The sequence below is a fragment of the Lycium ferocissimum genome, unplaced genomic scaffold (genome assembly GCF_029784015.1).
Source record: "Lycium ferocissimum isolate CSIRO_LF1 unplaced genomic scaffold, AGI_CSIRO_Lferr_CH_V1 ctg14201, whole genome shotgun sequence".
Classification (NCBI taxonomy): domain Eukaryota; kingdom Viridiplantae; phylum Streptophyta; class Magnoliopsida; order Solanales; family Solanaceae; genus Lycium; species Lycium ferocissimum.
Window position 1 is genome coordinate 5294 of NW_026715327.1, and position 23204 is coordinate 28497.

The window sequence follows — 23204 nt, forward strand, 5'->3', positions numbered from 1 at the left end:
TACTTGGCTGAGTGCCATACTACCATTCCATCCATGAGTCACAACCTTATCGTTAATTCAAGAAAACCTTTAGTCACAATAAAATCCTTAAAAAAAATAAAGCTTGAAAACACATCGACCTATATGGTCGCTTTATACCACTGTCGACTGCTCGACGCACTACCCACGAGTTTTTCGCAAAGTCTCTAACATACACGAGATATCATAACATAAGTACTCTGACTCGGCAACACTCCGAACTGAGATGGAGCTCACCAATCCAATTGATAGCTTGGGAACATCCTATAGCCAATGTCTTCTACTCATCTGTATACACCTGCGTGGCATGAAACGCAGCACCCCCAGGCAAAGGGACGTCAGTACGAACAATGTACCGAGTATGTAAGGCAGAACTGAAACAATATATCTCGACTCGGATGATAAAAGAGTAACAGACTCAATCTGTACCAATGAATAATCAGTGGGTTGTTCCATATAATCCTTATTTACTAACTCGATATAATTGTCACATCAATGTAGAGTCTTGCTCGAGAGTGAAAGCAATAAAGTATCTCTACAAGTATATATATAAAGGACATGATAAGTGTACCGTTTATATTGAATCAGATGATGGAAAAGTCATTGATGAAATTCAAACCTTTCAAGATGCACGTTGGGTGTCTGCGCCAGAAACACTATGGAGAAGAATTTAATCTCAGTGAAATGCAGCCTCCAGTCATTAACCTTCAACTACATCTCCCGAATAGACAATCAGGTAAACTATTTATATCCAACATTTATGTTTATTTAAACTTTTGATGAAATAACTAGGATTCTAAGTTACCGCTTCTTAAATAAGTATGAGGTAGAACGGTAAATTTATAAAACTGTTAAGGAATTAATTTTTCTGACTAACCATGTATCCTATGTACTCCAGGTGGGAGAAGAAGTTGAGTCATATCTATTGAAAGACAAGCGAAGAAATATAAACATGCAGTAGATGAAAATACCAGAGTAATATAAATCATCAAGATACTATTTTTCAATTATAAATGAATAACAAAGCAAAAACTGCCAATACATGTTCAGATAAAAGTAGACATCACTTAACTTTGATATATTCAACAATTTTTTGCTAACATTTAAACAGAAATAAGAAATACTTACACACCAGCTTGCATGTTACAATGCAGAACCAAGATTAACCAACATCTTCGAATTAGTTAACTGTTCTTGTCTGACATTACTATTTAATCTAAACACTCAAATTTTACATATTGTCAAAGTTTAAATTCCACTCTAGTTCTGCTTGATATGTTTACTAAACTTTTTTAGCCGAGAATTTAATTGGATATTAGTGACGACTGTTATAAAAGTATGTTATTTGACATGTAGTGTGCTATTGGAGCAACCAAAATTTGCGAAATGTTGTTGTTTGGGAATATGCCTCGCTAACCATGCTCACTGAGTATTTCCGGATTTGTTCAACGGATAGGGAAATATGAAACTACCTATACAAGGAATTTCCGAAGTATTATATCTGGAAATCTCAGGGTGAGAAGTGGACGAAAAAAAAAAAAAAGATTTGTAATTGGTCGAATTGTTGTTGGTAAAGCATTCGATACGAACACTCTTAATCTTAATATTTGTATATTTTTAAAATTTAATATATTTATTCTCTTTTTTTAAACGTTATAGCTAACCCAATAGAAGGCAAAAGGTATTATTTGAGATTATTATTGAATCACGTAAGAGGACCGACTTCTTTTGAATACTTACTGACTGTTAATGCAAGAACGTGTGGAACATTCAAAGAAGCTGCAAAAGAAAGAGGTTTAATAGAATCGGATGATAGCATTTCTGAATGCTTACGTGAAGCAGTCATCTTCAAAATGCCATCAGCTACGAAATTTATTTGCAACAATTTTGGTACATTGTAGTCCGACACATGTTAGAAAGCTCTAGGATGCCTATTACGAAGACGTGTCAGAAGATTTTAAAAGAATACATGACAATTCTCCTACTGCTCAACTTCAATGCACACTGAAAAGCATTATTTTTTTCTTAGAGAGCATGGGTAAGAGAATTGAAAAATATGACTTACCTAAACTTGATCATGGCCTGGATAACGGAATTATACAAGAATGCAGAGAAATAATGGAAGAAAAGTCCATAATAGTACCTCCAGAAGGTTTTGATGCACACTTAAAGCTAAATCCTGAACAAAAGCAAGCATTCAACACTATATTGCAAAGAGTCAATCAGCCAGAGGCAGGATTGTTCTTTGTAGATAGACATGGGGGCACCGGAAAAACATTCCTATATCGCACATTACTTGGAAATATCAGATCAAGAGGCTTCATATCGTTAGCAGCGGCAACAAGTGGTGTGGCAGCAACTCTTTTACCGGGGGGACGTACGGCTCATTCTAGATTTGACATACCGCTTCAAACAACTAATACAACAATCACACATATGTCAAAACAAAGTGGTAGAGCTAAATTGATAAAACAAGCAAAGCTGATAATTTGGGATGAAGGACCTAGGGCCAACCGTCATACGATTGAAACGATCGATAGGAGCTTTAGAGACATACTGGAAGTTAATGAACCCTTTGGTGGAAAAATAATAGTTTTCAGAGGTGATTTTCGTCAAGTGCTACTAATAGTTCCAAAATCTGCCAGAGTTGAAACGGTAAATGCATGCTTTGTAAAATCCTACTCATTCAGTGAATTCTTACTACGTATAGGTAACGGGGAGGAACCAACAATAAGAGATGATTTGGTACTTCTTCCAAAGCAATTGGTTATCGAAAATAATGGTGATAGTACTGGTGAAGATGCCTTGATACGGAAAATATTTCCATCGTTAGATAAAAACGCAAGTTGTGGAAAATACATGACCGAAAGGGCTATCCTGACTAGTAGAAATGAATATGTTGATCAACTAAATGAGATGTTAATTTCCAAGTTTCCCGGTGAAAGTAGAACATTTCTTAGTTTTGACTCTGCAGAGGATGATACCAACAATTACTATCAGGAAGATTACTTGAATACTTTAACACCAAGCGGTCTGCCTCCACACAGGTACGTTCTTAGATCTTTACTAATATGGTCAATTATAAAATAGATTGACATCTAAATATAGAATGCTTAATAATTTTCGCAACATAACGAAAATATTTTTCATAAGTATGTAACATGGAAAAAATACTGTTCTTTTCACATTCTATTTCTATATCAATCGTGTGACAACATCATGCATCTTTGAATATGATAAATGGCCAATTTTGGTCTAATTAAGGCTCTGTTTTAGATAATCTTTATTTTGGTCTAATTAAGGCTCAACATATATATTATTGTAGTTCTGTTTCTTAGATAATATTTATTTTGGTCAATTTGATTGGGAACTTATAATTAAAAATCTTAGCGGCAGTGTTCTTACATCTTTCTTTAATGTAATTCCTCATCTACTTAATTTAAATGATCTTTTATTGGTATACAGGTTGGTTTTGAAGAAAAATGCTCGCATCATGTTATTAAGAAATTTGGATGCTTCAAATGGTTTATGTACTGGTAAAAGAATGATATGCAGAGGTTTTGACAACAACGTTATACATGCCATAATAATGATAGGGCAAAATGCTTTCAAACATGTGTTTATTCCAAGAATTCAACTTTTGCCTCCCAAAAATGAAGGCTACCCTTTTAAATTTATTAGAAAACAATTTCCGGTACGATTATGTTTTTCAATGACGATAAATAAAGCGCAAGGACAAACAATACCAAATGTTGGACTATACTTGCCAAAACACGTTTTCTCCCGTGGGCAGTTATGCGTAGCACTCTCAAGGAGAATATCAATGTCAACAACAAAGGTTTTGATCATGACAGAGCAACCGAAGTGGCAAAAAGGAACATACACCAAAAACATTGTCTACAAAGAGATACTAAGTTAGATACAATAACATATCATTACCTCATACAAAAAGTTATTTACACTTACGAATACATTACAACTAACTCACCAAAATTCTTTGTGTTCGCAGGTTCAGAAGATATGCAATTACATTGAATTCAACTATTGCATCAATGTAATGACAACACTCAAGGAATCCAATAATGATGTTTAAATTAATTCATGAAAGATCCTTTAATATTTGAATTTTATATTTAAGATTATCCTATTAATTTTTTATATACTTTGTTCTTTCTCAACTGGTAAGTCTTGTAAATTCAATACATTAAAAGATATTATATGTGCGCGCAGAAGAAAATTCAATATGTTACCTTAGGCTTTATCTATGCAGTCAAACTAAGAGTCGCAATCTTGTAGTAGATGATCATCTTATTATTAATTTCTCAACCATCTTGATGGATCTAGAACATTTTGATCCGATGTAAAAGATAGATTTTCTAAGTCTTGCAAAAATTAAGACAAGGAGAAAAAGTATGTCAATTGAGAATTACGCTAATCTCACCACAAGGATGAATACAAGAAGGCATCAACGATTTAAGAAAATCTAAGCTATACAGTAGATTAGAACATATGGTATAAGTTACAGAATGCTGAATTCAGTACATTTGTATCAATAATTTTAATACATTGAACTTTGTTAAGTATGCATTTATGTGTCACGACTCATTCAATCCAACAATGAATAAATACACGAAAGAATGAAATAAACAGCGGAATAGAACAATTACGGAAGTCTCACGACATATATATATATAGTAGTAAAAGTGCGGAAGACAATAAACACCCCTAAGGTCTAGCCTGAATAATATAAGAGCATCTAAGGAGAATAATACAGTCTGGAAATTCATAATGTCTATGTCTCTGAAATAAAAGTAAGACATGTGATAGGAGGGTCTTCAAGGTCAGTGGACGCCATGCTCACCCTGGAAACTCGAGAGAAAGCTGAAATGTCGATCAGCCACGGGTCACAGAAGTAGATCCGTCCTGGTACTCTGCATTCATAAAAGAATGCAGCAAGTGCAGGTCAGTACAATCAACAGTACTGGTAGGCATCATCAGCCGACTAAGTATAGTTAACACAATTCAGAATATAAAGCAGATAAGAAAATAAACTAAACAACATGAGACAATATAATCGCAACCGAGTATTCATCACCACCTATGTAAAGCATCTAAACTCGAATATGTCAAGTCTGAGTACATCCGATCCAATCCAATCATCAAACATCTCAATCAAGTCATATGCAATGCCATGCAATAATTGTACGAATGTGATGCTATGCCATGCAAATGAGGTGTACACATATACTCCGGACGGAAATATCGACGTCTCGGTAGCACAACCCAGCGTGACTCGCGAAGTCTAAGTACCACCGGTCCCGGATCTTTGCCCAACAGACAGACGGGACCCTGGCTAATTGTGGGGGGGGGGGGAATCTCATCGGCACCACCCTGGGGGACCCGCAGAGTCCATGCACTAACAACGATTCTGGAATATCATCGGAATTGGCCATGCAACAACGATGCCGGAATAGATCATCGGACATCGGCCATCTCACAATCACTCAAGTAAAGAGTCTGTCAAATATCAGTTTCATACAATCAACGATTGCGGAATTGATCTTCGGACATCGGCCTTCTCACAATCACTTAAGTAAAAGAGTTTATCAAATATCAGCTTCATACAATCAATTCCGAAATTGATCTTCAGACATCGAACTTTTCAAAATCACTCAAGTAAAGAGTTTATTAAAATATCAGTTTCACTCCATCAACGATATTGGATCATCACCGCGTATCGACCATGCATCATGAATGAGTGAGAATATATGCAATGCGTATATCAATCATCAACAATAGAACTCAATATCACAAGTACCAACAATGGGGTATGTCAACAATGTATCATATCACAATACCAACAGTGGTATGCCAACAATATATCAATATCATAAGTACTATCAGTGGGTACGCCAACAATGTATCCAAGTATGAATACCAACAACGGATATGCCAATTCTACCTCAATCAAGACAATAACACAGATTCCAATATCTACCAACTATTCATGGCATCAAACCATCAAAATGGAACAATCAAAGCACACATAACGGGGTGGCTAGTCTCAATACACAACAGGGCCCAACCTAAGGCAATATCCAACCTGACTTCATACCCGAAGATTCACATGTTGTCTCCTACATTATAATCTAAATATGTGCTTCACTATACGAAGTCTCACCAAAAGGTAAGCCATAACCTACCTGGACTGTCGAACCACAACACCAACAACTCACTCCTTTGCTTTGCCCTTCCGCTGAATCTCAGAACCAAAGTAGTCTAAACATAATCAAATTCTATATTAGAAATCATGAAGAATGATACTAATATTACTACTATTTCAATTCAGTCCATTTTAACCCTCGAAATTAGGGAAATGGGCCCACCAGGGCAAAACGGGAAATTCGCGGGCAAAATACCAAATTAAGTACTAGGCAATCATAATCCAACCATTAATTGCTGATTTAGCCCAAGGATTAGTCTAATTTCTGATTTCAAGTAAAACCCCCAAATTGGGTATAAACCCTAAGTGTTCAATCCCAAAATTCAATGCTAAAAGTGGAAGATCTATGCTTAACAAGCTTAGATTAGTCAATATCTAACATAAACATCACTAATTTTATCATTAATAATCTTATGAACAATGTTCTTCCAAACTCTCCTTCAACTCTTATCACCAAGGGTTTATTAAGCGAATAGGGGAATCTAACATGACAATGGGTTAAAGGAAGAATCAAGAAATGACTAGGAATTACCTCCAAGATTTTCCTCCAAATATCCTTAAGAGCAGTTTCTTCAAGCTCAAATATCGAAATGAGACAAAATGAGGGTCTAGGGCTTTTTAACACTTCATTAATATTCTTAATTGCCCGTCACCCGCTTCAGCGGCACTGGGACCGCCCCAGTGGTCACTTGACTGCTTCAGCGGTAATGACCAAAGGTCGTTGACCGCTCAAAGAAGAACTACCGCTACGGTGCCCATTTTGCCGGTCTTGAGTGCGGCAAGCGGCACCCGGACACCGAAATCTCCCAAAGTCTCATAATTCGATCCAATTTTTTGACTAGTTCCCGAGGCCATCTGCTCACATACCATTTAAATATTCTTAATTTCCGTCACCGCTTCGGCTGCTAGGACCGCCCTTGATGGTCACTTGTTGCTTCGGTAATGACCAAAGGTTGTTGACCGTTCCAGCAGCAGCACTACCGCTCCAGCGGTGCCGCTGCCCGCGGTCTTTGGTGCCACCAAAGCGGGCACCAGACACCAGAAATCTCCCAAAGTCTCACAATTCGATCCGATTTTTTGACTAGTTCCCGAGGCCATCTGCTCACACACCATATAAATACACACACATAAAAACACGCTACGAACGCGCCCGTGGCCTCAAAATTCCCAACAGAGGTCTCGTTGACTGGGTCAACCTCCGATGCCTTAATTCCAATTTCCCATCCCAAGTCCGAAATGCATCCGAGTGTATTGGGAACCAAACCAAATACACACACAAGTTCTAAACGACCATCCAAACCTCTTGGAATCGATGAAATTCCAAAAAAGGTTCGTTTGCCCAAAAGTCAACTTCAGGTCAAACATTTTTTACTTTAAGCCTATTTCCCAAAAGTTACCCGAATCCAGTCTAGACACCTCGGGAAGTGTGTCAACGGTCCCCTTGGGTTAAAAGTGAGCTAATCAATGCTCGAGGAATAGACGAAAACACCAAAGAGACTATAACAACCAAACAAGTCGTTACATTATGCTTTTAGGAACACTCACTAAAGGGCCCTGCATTGAAGGTTACCAAATCAACAGAGCAAAGCAAAGGGACGGATGAAAAATCAAGAATTAAAGAAAAGGCACCTTTGATCAATGAAAAATGATGACAAATTCCAGAGAGATCTTGGTCAGCGAACCTCACAATTTGAGAAGAGGGATGGGCACCTGAACTTCTTTACTTTCCTATTTCATTTTTATTTCTGGACCTTTCTTTTCTTTTTCCTGCTTTACTTATTTGTTGGACTTATTTCTTTTGAGATATTAATAAAAGAAACAGTGGGGAGACCATCACTGGCCATGCCTTTTTTTTTTTTTTTCTAAAGGCTGCTCATTTTTCTTATTCCTTTTTAGTACCATTTCCATAAGTTTTAGTAGGCGTTTGGCCATGAAAACCAAATATTTTTCACTTTATTTGGTACATTGGAATTAGAGTTGAAGATGGAGTTGCGTTTGGTTATAGTTTTTGCAAAGAATATTTGGTTGTTTGAATGTATTGAAAGTGAAAAAACTGAAAATAAGTTTTTTGGTGCAACAATGGCGGATCTCCTTGGTAACAACATCGCCCAGCAAAATCGAACCTCCAATTACAAGATTTGAGCTCACCATGTCAAGAAAACGTGTAGTGAGCAACCAACATATAGTGTCCTGACTTAAATAGGGTTGCAGCATACACTTGCAGCTTACAAAAATCAGCTATATTTTGGGGAATTTCAGAATGGGAGATAGCTAAAACCCCAATGGACACATCGGTAACGCAATCGATAGATCGAAAACAAAGAAAACAACATATATACAGCAGCTACCAACATCAACTGCAACAAACACCAGTTGGATCTTGGAGACAACTATCAAGAAAGAGGAGAACATGAGAAAGATGGAGTTTTGCAACAAACCTGATAGATGGAACTCCAGATTCAAGAACACAGAGAAGATGCAACACACATCAACTATAACAGAAGTACCCATCAAATTCGAGCTTCCAAAAGCATTTTGTCACCTTGCACGAACATAAATGTTTCATTTGGATCATGGATTTCACACATAAAGACCATCGGAGTTTTGGAGAAAGGAGCTTCGATTTGGGTTCTCCGTTGGATACTTTACCAATTTAGAAACTGGCTTTTGCTTTTTGTTATTTTTGTTTTTGCTTTGGACCTTTTTATTTTGTTGGATGAATTAAATAGTTAATAAAATAGTCACTGGACCCACTAATCCAATGACCTTGCCTTTCAAAAAAAAAAAAAAACTTATCCTGATATTTGGACCATGACTGTTTGGATGGAGTGTTTTAAGAAACCTGTTACAATTCTTAATGTAATGATGGAAAATGATGTTAACCACAAAAAATACATTATTTCCTTTTCGCTGTCTCGGCTTGCCACTATTTTAATTTTACCTGCCAACTCAATGTCAAAGGTTTTGCTTCAAAGATAACTTTGATAATTTATTCATATCGGATATTTATATCAAAATTATAAAAATCATATAATCATATTTACGAACTCCGGGACAAAACTTAGACAAATTAGAGGAAAATGATAAATCAAATATTAACTTCTGAGAGGAGTCATGTCTTATTCTTTTTCCCTCCTTTATATAAATATATGAATATAGATTTTAATGAACGTTTCATCTATCTCAACATCCAATGAAATTACAATTAATTTAATGTGACTTTTTATGCACTTTTTATTAGTAAACACATGATACACGCGCAACGTGCGTACCACTAAACTAGTTACAAAAATAAGACTAGATGTGATTATTTTACATTGTTCGAAACACATGATCATAGTCATCCTTTTGTGATGACCTTCCAAGTCATCTTGCCACATAAGCACATATTTTAGACATGTGGATGCTTACATGGCAAAGATGCTAGCATTTGTCGAAAGATTCTAGAGCCATGGAGAGTTTTCTTGGAGAGACTCTAGATTCTTATAAAATATCTAGGAAGACGTTCTTGAGAAGCCTTAGAATATTCTAGGCATGTAGAGAATTCTATAGAGGGGACCTACTTGTACATATAGAGGGACTTGTGTAACAATTGTTATTTATACATTAGCCCCTAGGTGATTGTATAAATAGAGGGTCATCCATTTGTAAAAACCATCAAGCAAAAATTAATCAAGTCTTCTATAATAAAAAGCTTCCTTCTAGCAAATTTCTCTTGTCTTTCTTAATTACTATTCCCTTAGCAATCTTGAGTGTTGTAATCTAGGCTAACTTGGCATAGCAAGATTGTGAGCAAGTTGTGCAAGAACATGAGCGAGTTGTCAAGTGCCGCATGTGCACTTAGTTGAAGACTAAGGATGCGACAACGTGGTATCAGAGCGATGCGACTAAGGGAATGACAAACGACGGAGAAATCAACGCTGCTAAAACCCAAGCCAACGTCACTCAGGATGCTGCTGGCAAGAAGGGTTATAACAAAAAGAGGAATACCGCCAACAAGAGCCAAGAGGTACCGCTAGAGGTTGTTTCAAACGAAGGGCTTACATCCCAAGAACCATATACTACTAATGTAACATCTCGGATCTTCGGGCTAAGGTTTAACGCATAAGATGGGGGGTATAATGGAACCAATATGGGAGATATAGAAAGTGTTTTGAAAACTAATCAAGTCATAAGAAGAGTCTTTGGGCAAAACAAAGTTAGAAGCCACTCTACGGGCCATGTTTTTAAGTGAGTTTGTAGAAAGTCTTACTTCCAGCGACCATAACCCTTTTATTATTTGGGAATTTGGAAAAACTTCCTTGATGAAAGTTGTAGAGCTTTGAAATACTTATGGAGGTCAAGCGGACATCTGTACAAAAAGTTATGGCCATTTTACAGAAGAGTCACAGAGCAATCCAAAAAATACGACTCGAAATATGACCCATATTATGAAATACAGACTCTATTTTAGTGGCCATATAATTTATAACCCAAAAAAGTATATTTTCAACCATATCAGTCCAAATCATTATTTTTCTTTCCTTCAAGTCCTAGCATGACCTCCTACCCTCTCCCATCATAAAGAACACCAATATAAGTCTATTCTGAGCCTTCTAAGTCAATTCTAACATGTATCCATGGATTCTAATCAAGAATTCATCATTCTTAACCTAGGGTTTTCAAGAAAACCCAATTAAAGGGAATTTAAAACTAGGCTTTGGGATTCTTTTTTCAAGTTCAGATTTTTAATACAAGTTGGAGCATTACCAGGTATAGAGTTTCTATCTACATGTGGGAACATCTTTGTTATTCCCCACGTCATGTTGTTCCATGATTATACGCAAGTTCTCCAAAAACTAGGGTTTTAGCCATGTTCATGATAACTTTAGGTTCATGTACTATATTATATTAAGCTTTATGATATAATCTCATTGTTGTATTCTTGATATTTCATTTTGATTATTAAAAATCTATCCGTAATCCATGAACACCCATATCTTGTATTCCAGGGGTTCTTGCATGCATGTTTTTTTTAATAAAAATGCTTATTTCATGAATATCCTACATGTCTACAAGTTTTCATGCAATTGTATTATATAATTACCTTCCTGCCATGATTCAAGATTTATACATGCTAAATACAAGTTATTTCATAAAACCATGTTTACAAGTTATTTTCGTGAAATCATGATTACAAGTCATTTATAATTTAATTCACAAAAATCATGGGCTTCTTAGCCAACTATATCATGTTCATATTTTTGGGAGTTGCACAAATTACCGAGAAGGCTCAGACAGCCTGAAACTACGTTTTCCACCGTAGGATAAGGATCGCTCCTCCTAGTTAGGACGGTACCTTTATATTTCTCCCTATTGAGGGATTTGGATCCATTCATGTCATGTTCATGTCCTATACCTCGGCAAGGTACAAGATGGCTTAGGCTGGTCGGGCGGCGAGATCGGACTCCACGCCAAGTGTTAATATGGTTACATGTCGGTTATATTAATGCCCTCTCAACTTAAAATGCTTTTAATCATGTTATATATGCATTCATGTTTATGTCAGATACTCATGTTCATGACCAGGTTTCAGTCTCAGTTTCAGCTCTTATCATTATCATTTCATGTGCCATGTTTATTCTTTCAGTTGCTTTACATAACAATACATTCAATGTGCTGATGTCCCCTTTCTATTGCCTGAAGGCCTGCATTTCACGATGTAGGTATTGATTTACGGAAGATACTTTTGCTCGTTAGGACATTGCTCGTATCGGCTTATTGGTGAGCCCCATCTCTTTCGGGTGTTGTGTCTTTACTTCTATTTTATTAGTCATGCATTTAAGGTATCGAGGGCCTTGTCCGGCGAAGTACGTTTTCTTGTAGACTCGTGATTATATCGGTTTCATAGACTAGTTAGTTAGTCATGTTATGTCAGATGTTCGGAGTCGGATAGCCATTTTGGCTTAGTATGTTATTTTTTGCATTCATGTTTAAACAAGTATTTCATTAAATTATTATGACATCTCATGTTTTATAAAAGCTCATCACATTTCATGTTTATATTCCGCTCATGTTATGCCTCATGATGATTCAGCAAGCCATGTGGTTCGCTCGGTCACATGCAGTAAGGCACTTAAGCCGCCGTGTTTCGCTCAGGCCATGGTTTGGGGCGTGACAATAACAGATTTTCCTCCCGTCGATCGATGCAGTGGTCAATATCTGGCTACGGTGGTCTCGCTATAGCGGGAATCGACCCGCTATAGCAGACCTCATTAAGTCCCGACACCCCACAGCGACGAGCCTCGCCCCGCAGCGGCGAGCCTCGCCCCGCAGCGGCGAGCCTCGCCCCGCTATGGTGAACCCGCTACATCGGTACTACCACTGCTGCAGCAGTCCATGTTGACTAGTAGCTCTGGTTTTTGAACAAAACACAACAACAAGAAACAATTCAAGTTCCAGTTTTTAGACTTCTACATTTTGAGTTATTATTTGCTCATTGCTATTCTCGGGAAGGTACTAGCAAGGGTACAATGGTCAATGCCCCCCCCCAATCACCTAGCGGGTCGTTACATCAGATACCAATTAAACAATCGTTCATCCCCGAATGGACAAGGAAGAAACAAGGGAAAAGGTACCTGTCTCAGCGGAAAGGCGGGACAGTTATTGCGCATATCGAATTCGGGACGGTTCTTCCACTGAACCTTCACTGACGCTATCTCTTTTGACCTCAGCTTACGAATCTTTTTATCTAAAATAGCAATAGGCTTTTCCTCATAGGACAAATTCTCATCTAATAACACAGCATACCAACAAATGATAAATGAACCATCACCATGATATCTCTTCAACATAGAAACACTGGATGAACGCCTGATAAACCTGGAGGCAAAGACAACTCATAGGCTACATCCCCACACGACTAAGAATCTCAAACAGGAATGAATCTGGGACTAAGCATACCTTTCTGCCCAAACTTCATCACACCCTTCATAGGTGAGACCTTCAACATGAATTGTTCTCCAACCATGAACTCAAGATCTCGAACCTTTCGATCCGCATATTTCTTCTGTCTACTCTGAGTAGCCAAGAGCTTTTCCTGAATCACCTTAACCTTATCTAATGACTCTCTTAAAAGATCAATACCCCATGGCCTTATCTTTAATGCATCAAACCACCCGATAGGAGACCTACATCTCCTCCTATAAAGAGCATCAAACGGGACCATATCAATGCTCGAGTGGTAACTGAAGCGTACCCTTGGGTCTCTGGTGCTTATATTTAACCTGTTGACAATTTAGGCACTGTGAAACGAACTCAAAAATATCATGCTTCATCCTAGCCCACTAATAGTGCTTCCTCAAATGCCGAGATATCTTGGTAGCACCCGGATGAAGAGAGTATCTAGAACTGTGAGCCTCCTCTAAAATTATCCTAATCAAGTCATCAACACGAGGGACACAGACACGCCCCTTGATCCTTAGAATGCCCTCATCATCAATCATGGCCTCCTTGGCTTCACCACTCAAGACCTTGTCACGAATCTTGCACAAACTCGCGTCCTCGAACTGCCTTGCCTTAATCTGCTCCAGAAACGATGATCTCGCCTCAACACAAGACAACACTTTGCCCGAATTAGACATATCAAGCCTCCTGAAACTGTTAGCCAGAGCCTGAACCTCCCTGGCCAACAGACGCTCGAACGCAATCAAACGAGCCAAACTACCCATGCTAGCTGATTTCCTGCTCAAGGCAGCTACCACCACATTTGCCTTGCCAGGATGATATAAGATTGTAATATCGTAATCCTTAAGCAACTCCATCCATCTCCGCTGCCTGGAATTAAGATCCCTCAGAGTAAACACATGCTGAAGATTGTGATGATCAGTAAATACCTCGCAACGGGCACCATAGAGGTAGTGCCTCCAAATTTTCAACTCAAAAGCCACAGCTGCCAACTCCAAGTCAGGAGTAAGGCAGTTCTTTTCATGAATCTTCAGCTTCCTGGAAGCATAGGCAATCACCTTCTTTTCCTGCATCAAAACAACACCCAAACCAGAACGAGAAGCGTTACAATAAACCACAAAGTCCTTGCCCTCCACGGGCAAAGATAGAATAGGAGTTGTAGTGAATAGAGTCTTCAGCTTTTGGAAGCTCTCCTCACACTTGTCGGACTACTGAAAAGGTACCTCTTTTACGAGTTAAATAGGTCAAATACGAAGCAATAAAAGCAAAGCCCATCACGAACCGATGGTAGTAAGTGGCCAACCCCACAATGCTGTGAATCTCTGTCACTGATATAGGCCTAATTTCTCACTGCTTCAATATTTTTAGGATCAACCATAATCCCTTACTTCGAAATCACATATCGCAAGAAGGACACAAACGCAAGCCAAAACTCACACTTAGAGAACTTGGCATACAACTCCTTGTCTCTCAGCAACCCAAGGACAACCCTCAAATATTTTTCATGATCTTCTTTACTCTTCGAATACACCAGGATGTCATCAATAAACACTATCACAAATGAGTCCAAGTATGGCTTAAAAATGCCATTTATCAAATCCATAAAAGTAGCTAGGGCATTACTAAGCCCGAAAGACATAACAAGAATTCATAATGCCCATATCTAGTCCGAAAAGCTGTCTTAGGAATATCCTCTGCCTAAATTTTCAACTGATGATAACCCGATCTCAAATCAATTTTCGAAAACACAAAATCCCCCTGAAGCTGATCAAACAAATCATCAATACGAGGGGTCGGGTATTTATTTTGGATGGTGACTTTATTCAACTAGCGGTAATTAATGCAAATCCGCATAGTCCCATCTTTCTTTTTTTTTACGAAGAGTACAGGAGCGCCCCACGGGGAGACACTTGGATGAATAAAACCCTTACTAAGAAGATTCTGAACCTGCTCTTTCAATTCTCTCAACTCCGCAGGCGCCATCCGATATGAAGAAATAGAAATAGGGCGGGTCCCTGGCTCTAAGTCAATGCAAAAATCAATATCACAATTTGGTGGCATGCCTGGGAAGTCTGACTCACGTACCATAGGAACTGACTCAAAAGATGGACCGTCAACACTGGTATCACGAATATATGCCAAATAAGCCAAACACCCCCTATCAACTAGCTTCTTTGCACGAATAAAGGATATAATCTTCTTTGGGGAGGGACTAAGGTTACCCTTCCACTCAAGTCTAGGCACCCCGAGCATAGCTAAGGTGACAGTCTTGGCATGACAATCCAGAATTGCATGATAAAGAGCTAACCAACTCATACCCAGGATGACATCAAAATCTACCATGTCTAAAATCACTAAGTCAACCCAGGTGCCATACCCCATAAGTGTGATAGTACAAGATCGAAAAACTCTATCTACAACCACAAAGTCTCCAACTGGAGTATATACATGAATAGAGGCATCAAGTAAATCACAGACCCTATCAAGACCCATAGAGAAATATGTAGACACATAAGAAAATGTAGAACTCAGGTCAAACAATACAGAAGCCATCCAGTGATAGACTGAGATGTTACCTGTAATGACTACATCTGAGCCCTCAGCCTCTGTCCTGCCAGGAAAGGCATAACAATGAACCCGTCCGCCAGTAGCTTACGAACTATTGCGATCAACCTGCCCTGTCTGAGCTCCGCCCCTGCCATAATGATGTCCACCTTTACTAGACTGAAACCCGCCTCCGTTAGGCTGGGGACCACCTCTACCAGCTGCGTAACCACCACGCCAGTTTGAGCACCATTTCCACCATAAGATCCTCTCCCTATACCTGATGCTGGAGATCTGGGAGCTTGAAACTGAGTACCCTGGCCAGCTTGCCTAAGTCTGAGATAATTCCTCTTAAAATGCCCCGTATCACCACACTCGAAGCATCCGCGGTCTAGCGTCAGACGCTGAATAAAAATGGACGAAGCCGAATAACCACCATAATCCGGCGCTCTGGTCTGAGAAACCCCTGGCTGACTAGAATAATGCTGACTGGCCCCTGATGGGCCTCCAATTGAAGTTCGCATGGCTGACTGAACGAGACGTCCTGAATACACCTGGGAACTCTGGCCCTTAGAGAAAGAACCACTGAAACTACCACCCTTTTGGGCCTTCTTCTCCGCGTACTTATTATAACCATACTGTCTAACACCTTCGACGGTCCTAACATGATCCAGCACCTCCTGAAAGAAAGCACCTGTCACTGTAAGCTGAAAAACTGACAACTGAAGAGCAGTTGTTAACCCTTTCACGAATCTCTTAACTCTCTCCTCTTCAGTAGGCAAAAGCTGGAGGGCATAGCGAGACAACAAATGGAATGAGCCTTATAAGCGGCCACAGATATATTACCCTGCTCGATATTACTGAACTCATCACTCCTGCAGTTCCTCAAGGTATGAGGAACATACTTGTTTAAGAACACCTGGTAGAACTCGTCCATGTCAACGGGGGTGACCCCGCTGGACTGCACTCAACAAAAGCCCTCCACTATAACTTGGCATCACCCAAAAGCTAGAAGGTCACAAACTCAACACCATACTTCTCCACTGCCCCCATCTTATGGAGCCTCTCATGACAATCCATGATGATCTCATAAGCATCCTCAACCTTAGTGCCGAAGAACTCTGGAGGCTTTATCTTATTGAACCTCCAAAAAAAATCATGCTCACTCCCGGTCATCACCGGACCCCCCCCCCCCCTACTGGTCTAGAAAATGCCTCCAATCCTGGAGCCTTATCCAAACGAGGAGCCACAGCTGCAGTATGCTGTAACCCCGAAGCTCGAACTCCGCCTATAGCTGGATCACCCACTTTGGCACCCTGAGCACCTGGAACGGCTAATAACATACCTGCCTCTGTCAACCGGTTCAAAACTCAAACCACAACGTCTGACGACACTGGAGGAGCTATAACATTTGGCTAAGCTAGTGCTGCAGCAAACTCTGCTGCCTCATCTGGAACTACCTAAGGCTTAGGGGACTCAACGCTATCTTGACTAGCCCCAGGAGCCCCACCCCTGGCTAGTGGTGCTGCTCCCCTGCCTTTGTCATTGCCATCGCCCGGCCCGGCCTCCGCCACGGCCTCGCCACTCGGCCCCGGGCGCGGGTACCTCGTTGATCTTCGTCGCACGAGTCCACACCATCTGTGAGAAAATAGAAAGAAAAGTCAGATGCCAATTTGAATCATCTAAATACTAATTGGAATCAAGTAGCACGAAAAAAAGAAAGAAATTGAATTTTCCTAGTGCCCCATAGCCTCTTGAATATAAATACAGACGTCTCTGTACCGATCTGCAAGACTCTATTAGACATGTCCTTGTACAACGAGATAGACGAATCTAGGGCTCTGATACCAACTTTGCCACGACCTAAATGGCCGTGAGTGGCACCCACACAAATCCCCTAGGGGTCGAACCATCCCCTTACCCTATTATCAAACCATTTTAAACAATTATAAATCAATAACCATAATTAATTCATAAAACTGTCTAGTCATGCCATCAATAAATAAAAGTGCGAAAATCTAATTATTACAACCCCAAAGATCCGAAAGTCATCGTGCAAGGACTCTAAAACATAAACTGTCTAAGGAAATAACAATTGCCCAGAATAACATAAGTAATGTCTGGAATGAAAGTAGGCATCAATAAGAGAATATTTTCAGGCGACCTGGCATGGATAGGAGCTCACCCTCAAATCTGTCGAAAACTGGCCTCACACTAAATATGAGGTCTGGTAGATGTCTCTGGATCACAATCTGCATTCAAAAGAATATAGCAAGGTAGTATCAGTACAAACACTATGTACTGGTAGATATCATAGGCCGACTAAGATTAGTATCATGCATAAAATCATAAATTCAATAGAATAGACAGATAGGTACAACAGCACATAACCATATGAAATTATCAACAAGAATCATCCAACACCGAAATAAGATAAGCCCACACAAATAGCAATCAGTAAAGGTAACTCAACCTATGTCATCACCAAAGCAACCGTAACTCATGAATTATCTCACCTCTGTCGCATATTCGTACACACATGCTAAATGGTATTAGTTGCCCAAATAGCCATGACCTGCAGGGGACCCATGGTGTCTATGTACCACTCGCTCTGAAAATGACCTCAGATCACTAGCCCATAACTACTCCACATCATCCCCCCCTTCCCCCCCCCCCCCTCCCCCGGTCAAATGTGCCTTTTTATAGTTACATGTTCTTTCTCATCTCAATGTATTTTCGTTCCTACAATCAATAAGGAATGGGAACAATCAATGAATCAATATCAAGGAACATAAGTCACCATGCCACAAGTTATATCAAGACTCACGAATCAATTCATCAATAGCATGAATAAGGAATTACTCCAAGTCAACAAGAAGAGTATTCATTAACTTCTTCTTTATCATATCATAATAATTCATCACATAATCAATCAATCAATATCAAACTTAGGAATTTCCAACCACACTTTATGTTCGAAGACCTAATCATGCTTTCTCCTATCAATTTTATAACATATACAATCAACGAATCAAAGTCTAACTCAAGTAGACCGTAACCTACCTCAACGCAGAAATGGAACAATGCAAGCTATTCCACGTGAGCCTTTCCTTTCCACACCGCCTCGAAACATTCAAAGTCTAGAAATATAGTGCTACATGAGTATTCGAATCATCTACTCAAACAATACAACAATTTGGAAAGGGAAACCCACTTATTTCTACTCTTTCCAATTGGTTGAACTATCGCTTATGGTGAACTCATTATTACCTCTCTCCCAATGATCATACTATTCTAATTCATAAGTTTCTAATCAATTCAACCCTTTTACAAGCAGTTTTTATGTTAAAGTTACAATCTTTATGAAACCCTAAGTCTCAATACATCATTCTCATCCATTAGAACTTGAATTCCCACCCTAGGAAGTGATAATCTATAACCTTAGATGAATAAACAACAATAAAAGCACTAACCCATTCATTATTCAAGGGTTTCTTCTGTTCTAGGGCTTTAGTCCTTTTACTCACCATTAGAGAACCTTAAACTAATCATGGAACTTAAAATCATGATGGAATGAGCAAAGTAAAGGGTTGAGACTTACCTTTCAAGAGTATTTTAGCCCTAGCCTTAGAAAATCGTCATAAGTGTTCTTGGAACTATTTTGGAGTTATGGAGGGAATGAGCTCGGAATAAAGAATATAAAATGCTGATTCTGCCTCCCGTCGACCGCTGCAGCGGTCGACGTCTCGTTGCGGCTGTCTCACTATAGCGGGAATCGACTCGCTATAGCGGACCTCATTAAGTGCCGACACCCCGCGGCGGCGAGCCTCGCCTCGCTACGATGAACTCGCTACAGCGGTACTACCACCGCTGCTGCTGTCCATGTTAACCAGTAGCTCTGGTTTTTCAACAAAACACAGTAATAACAAACAATTCAAGTTCCAGTTTTTAGACTTCTACATCTTTGAGTTATTATTAGCTCATTTCTATTCTCGGAAAGGTACTAGCAAGGGTACAATGGTCAAAGCCCCCCCCCTCCATAATGACCAAGCGGGTCGTTACATTGCACTTTTAATTACCTCTTTCCCTTTCTATCCTTTTCCACGTAGCTATTTCTCTCTTTTGATCTTTTCTAACTTATGCATTTTCTTTTTTGCCATCCTTTGTTTCCTAATTTTGATAATGATTTATTTCTTTTTTAGTGATCTTGACATGGCAATCCTTTAGGTTGGTGAATAGAAGAAACCAATAAAGTAAATGGTGATCAAGTTAGCGAAGAAGAGCAGAAATATTGATGTGAAAAACTAACTCGAATGGATGACTTCGAATAAAAAATTGTTCACAAAAGATAAGGTATATTGAATTGATTTTTTTCATTTCTTCCTTTTTTTTATATTTCTTTTTATGTCCTTCTTTTTAGTCTTTTATTTTTAATTTTATTTAGAGAGATGAAAAATGTGAATTTTGTGAAACATAAGTATCGAGAAATCATACTAAAAATATATAATTAAGAAAGCGCCTGTAGGAGGAAGAAAAAATGGATCACATCTCAAGTTTACATTCAGATAATTTTAACATTACCATCTTTTTCTTTTTCATTAGATTTACCTTTACCATTTTACTTTTCAAGTTCACATATACTGATTTCTTGTCATGACTCAAAATCAAGAGTCATGATGACACCTATTTTCCCACCTATAGGTAAGCCAATCCTGACAGATTACGATACAATATAGTAAATAAGCGGAAGAAATAAGAAAAAGAACTGATTATCCATAATACTAAGTCATATAATAGAAATTACGGAAATACCTAGTCTAAATCTCCCCCAAGATGGGTATCATAAGTACAAAAGTCTCTAAAGTAATAGAACAATACAACTTTGAAAGTGTGAGTACATCGTCTAAACAAACATAAAAGACAAAATGCTAAAAGATAGAGGGAGAAGGGATGTTGCAGAACAGCCAGGCAGCTAACCACAACCTTCAGAATAGGCTCGGCGCATCTCACTCCTCCCTGCTTGATACACTGGTACGTAGACTGAATCTGCACCTCAAACATTGCAGCAAATATAGTCAAAGTATGGGAAACACGTGTACTTAGCATGTCTCATAAAGTGACAACAAAAGAAGTAGTGACAAAGTAACTATAAAAATCTTTTTTTTTACCATTAATATGACCCGGTACTTAGCCTCATAACTGATTCCATCACCCAACAGAGTATAAAGAACCATTTAAGTCACTTATCCAAATAAGCAGATAATCAAGTAGTCAAGAAGCATATATGAAATCCAACACATACTCATATAAGGAAGGTAAAGAAATACAATGCAATGCAATATGATACTCACAGAGCTTCCGGGACTGTAAGAAAGATGTGATCCATGGGGGACCGCTAAGTCCACATACCACCCGAAATCATCAGACTTCCCAGGTCACTTCGGGTCCAGGCCTCCCAAGACCTAACCATGCTCCGAACCATAAAAGGTCACTTATCTTGGATTTAATGCAACCTGTTGCAGGCGTGCAACTCGATCCTTTCACAACCATATGCACAACTGAATAAATAAAAGGATGAACATTTCCACATATAAACTTAGTAGCCAACAGTTCACACAATTTCATCAATCATCAAACTCAATAACCATGATTTCTATTTATATTCATCGATACCTTTATCATGGGTGGACGAGATTACTAAAGGTTTAAACATAACCCCAACCAAATAGAAACACATAGCGCATAACAGTTAATGTCCACGTGCTTTGGCATTCTCGAGTCACATCTCATAGCTACAACACATCACAACCCAACAAATACACCAGTACTCATACCAATGCCCGTCACATCACAGGTACGAGAACCCCCGTTATGCCCTTACCCCTTATTAGTCTATTTTTAGCCTTTATTTACCCAAAAATGTCCCTGAAGTTAAGTCAAGTCTTAACATACCACCAAAGCCAAGCAAATGTGCCATGGACCTTAAGACACGCCTTTTCTTTCCTCAAAGCTTCGGTTCAAGACTAATAATGCACACACTATTTTGGTTAAGTTTTTCATTGCTCACATTAATAATATCAGTATAAATTATTAATAAATCTATATAATAATTTGTGTGAAAAATAAAATGTGGAATAAGGAAAAATAAAATGTGGAATAAGTAGAATAAAGATACACATATTAATAATACACGGATTAAATAGTTAAAATGCAAAATCACCTCCCTATCTTTTAAAAAACATGTTTTGAATTGTATATACATTATTTATCCAACTCTTAATACAAAGAACAAACATTCTATGGAAAAAACTAAGTATTGTATCATATTTCATGCATCATAATGTTTTTGCATAATTCGAATGTCAACCAAAATATCCCTTAAAATATGTTAGAATGATGAAACATTTCTTTTAAATTTTGTAGATCAAGAAGGTACACAGTACACTATTAACTCACAGTTTAAAAGTAAGAAGGTACATCTTACACAAATAAATTATATAATAATTATTGATATTATTTGCAAAAATTATGGTTAGTACTCTTGGATCATTTGATTTAAAGATACATTTCACAAGCTCTTGAATAAAGAAGGAGACGGGGATCTCATGTTGGGGGAGTTAGAGCACTTCGAGAGTCCTAGAGATTTTGGGTACTGTAGGTACATAAAAGTTGCGGAGGTTAAGGGGGTTGTTCGTAAGATTAGGAGGAGAAGAGCGACCGACCCAGAATAAATTTCGGTGGACTTTTGGAAGAATGCAGGCGAGATAAGTATGGAGTGGCTGACTAGGTTGTTAAACATCACTTTTAGGACGACCAAAATGCCAGAAGAATAGAGGGGGAGTACAATGGTTTCATTGTACAAAAACAAGGGTGATATTCAGAATTGCAACAAGTATAGCGGTATCAAGATACTAAGTCATACTATGAAAGTTTGGGAGAGAGTAGTCGAGACGAGGATGAGGAAGGATGTGTTTATCTTCAAGAACTAAGTTGGATTCATACGGAGGCGATCAACTACAGAAGACATCCATCTTGTAAGGAGAATGCTGGAGCAGTATAGGGTCATGAAGAGAGACTTGTACATGGTGTTCATTGACCTTGAAAAGGCGTATGATAAAGTCCCCGAGAAAGTTCTTTGGATATATTTGGAGCCTAGAGGCGGACTTGTGGCTTACATTAGGGAAATTAAGGACATGTATGATGAAGCCAAGACTCAGGTTAGAACAGTGGAAGGTGACTCAGAATACTTTCCAGTCATGATGGGGTTACACCACGAATCAGCCCTTAGCCCTATTTGCCTTAGTGATGGACAAGTTGACACGACATTTTTATAACCCGTATTTTTCTTACCTTTGAAAATCTTGGGAGTTTCGAGACAAGTTAAGGACAATGTAATGTATTGATCATGTTTGATACATAAGTTGGTTATGGAAAATTTAGATGTGGAAATATTGGAAAAGACTAAGGCAAAATT

General features: G+C 38.7%; 1 protein-coding gene and 1 long non-coding RNA gene across 2 annotated transcripts; one reads left to right on the forward strand and one right to left on the reverse strand.

Moving 5' to 3' along the window:
* The first annotated feature begins 2052 nt into the window (after positions 1-2052).
* Positions 2053-4053, forward strand: LOC132042232 (uncharacterized). Its single transcript, XM_059432835.1, has 3 exons — positions 2053-3065; positions 3484-3554; positions 4028-4053. The coding sequence occupies exons 1-3, from the start codon at positions 2053-2055 to the stop codon at positions 4051-4053; spliced, it is 1110 nt and encodes a 369-aa protein (XP_059288818.1).
* Positions 4054-4687: 634 nt separating this feature from the next.
* On the reverse strand, positions 4688-8906 carry LOC132042233 (uncharacterized). Its single transcript, XR_009411393.1, has 2 exons — positions 8680-8906; positions 4688-4949 (listed from the first exon to the last, which is right to left on the reverse strand). It is a non-coding gene; the product is annotated as an uncharacterized LOC132042233 (long non-coding RNA).
* Positions 8907-23204: the final 14298 nt, after the last annotated feature.

Coding starts and splice junctions, on each gene's coding strand:
- LOC132042232 (XM_059432835.1), top strand. CDS start 2,053: ATGGGTAAGAGAATTGAAAAATATGACTTACCTAAACTTGATCATGGC. Junction 3,066..3,483: donor AGCGGTCTGCCTCCACACAG/GTACGTTCTTAG, acceptor ATTGGTATACAG/GTTGGTTTTGAAGAAAAATG. Junction 3,555..4,027: donor TTCAAATGGTTTATGTACTG/GTAAAAGAATGA, acceptor TTGTGTTCGCAG/GTTCAGAAGATATGCAATTA.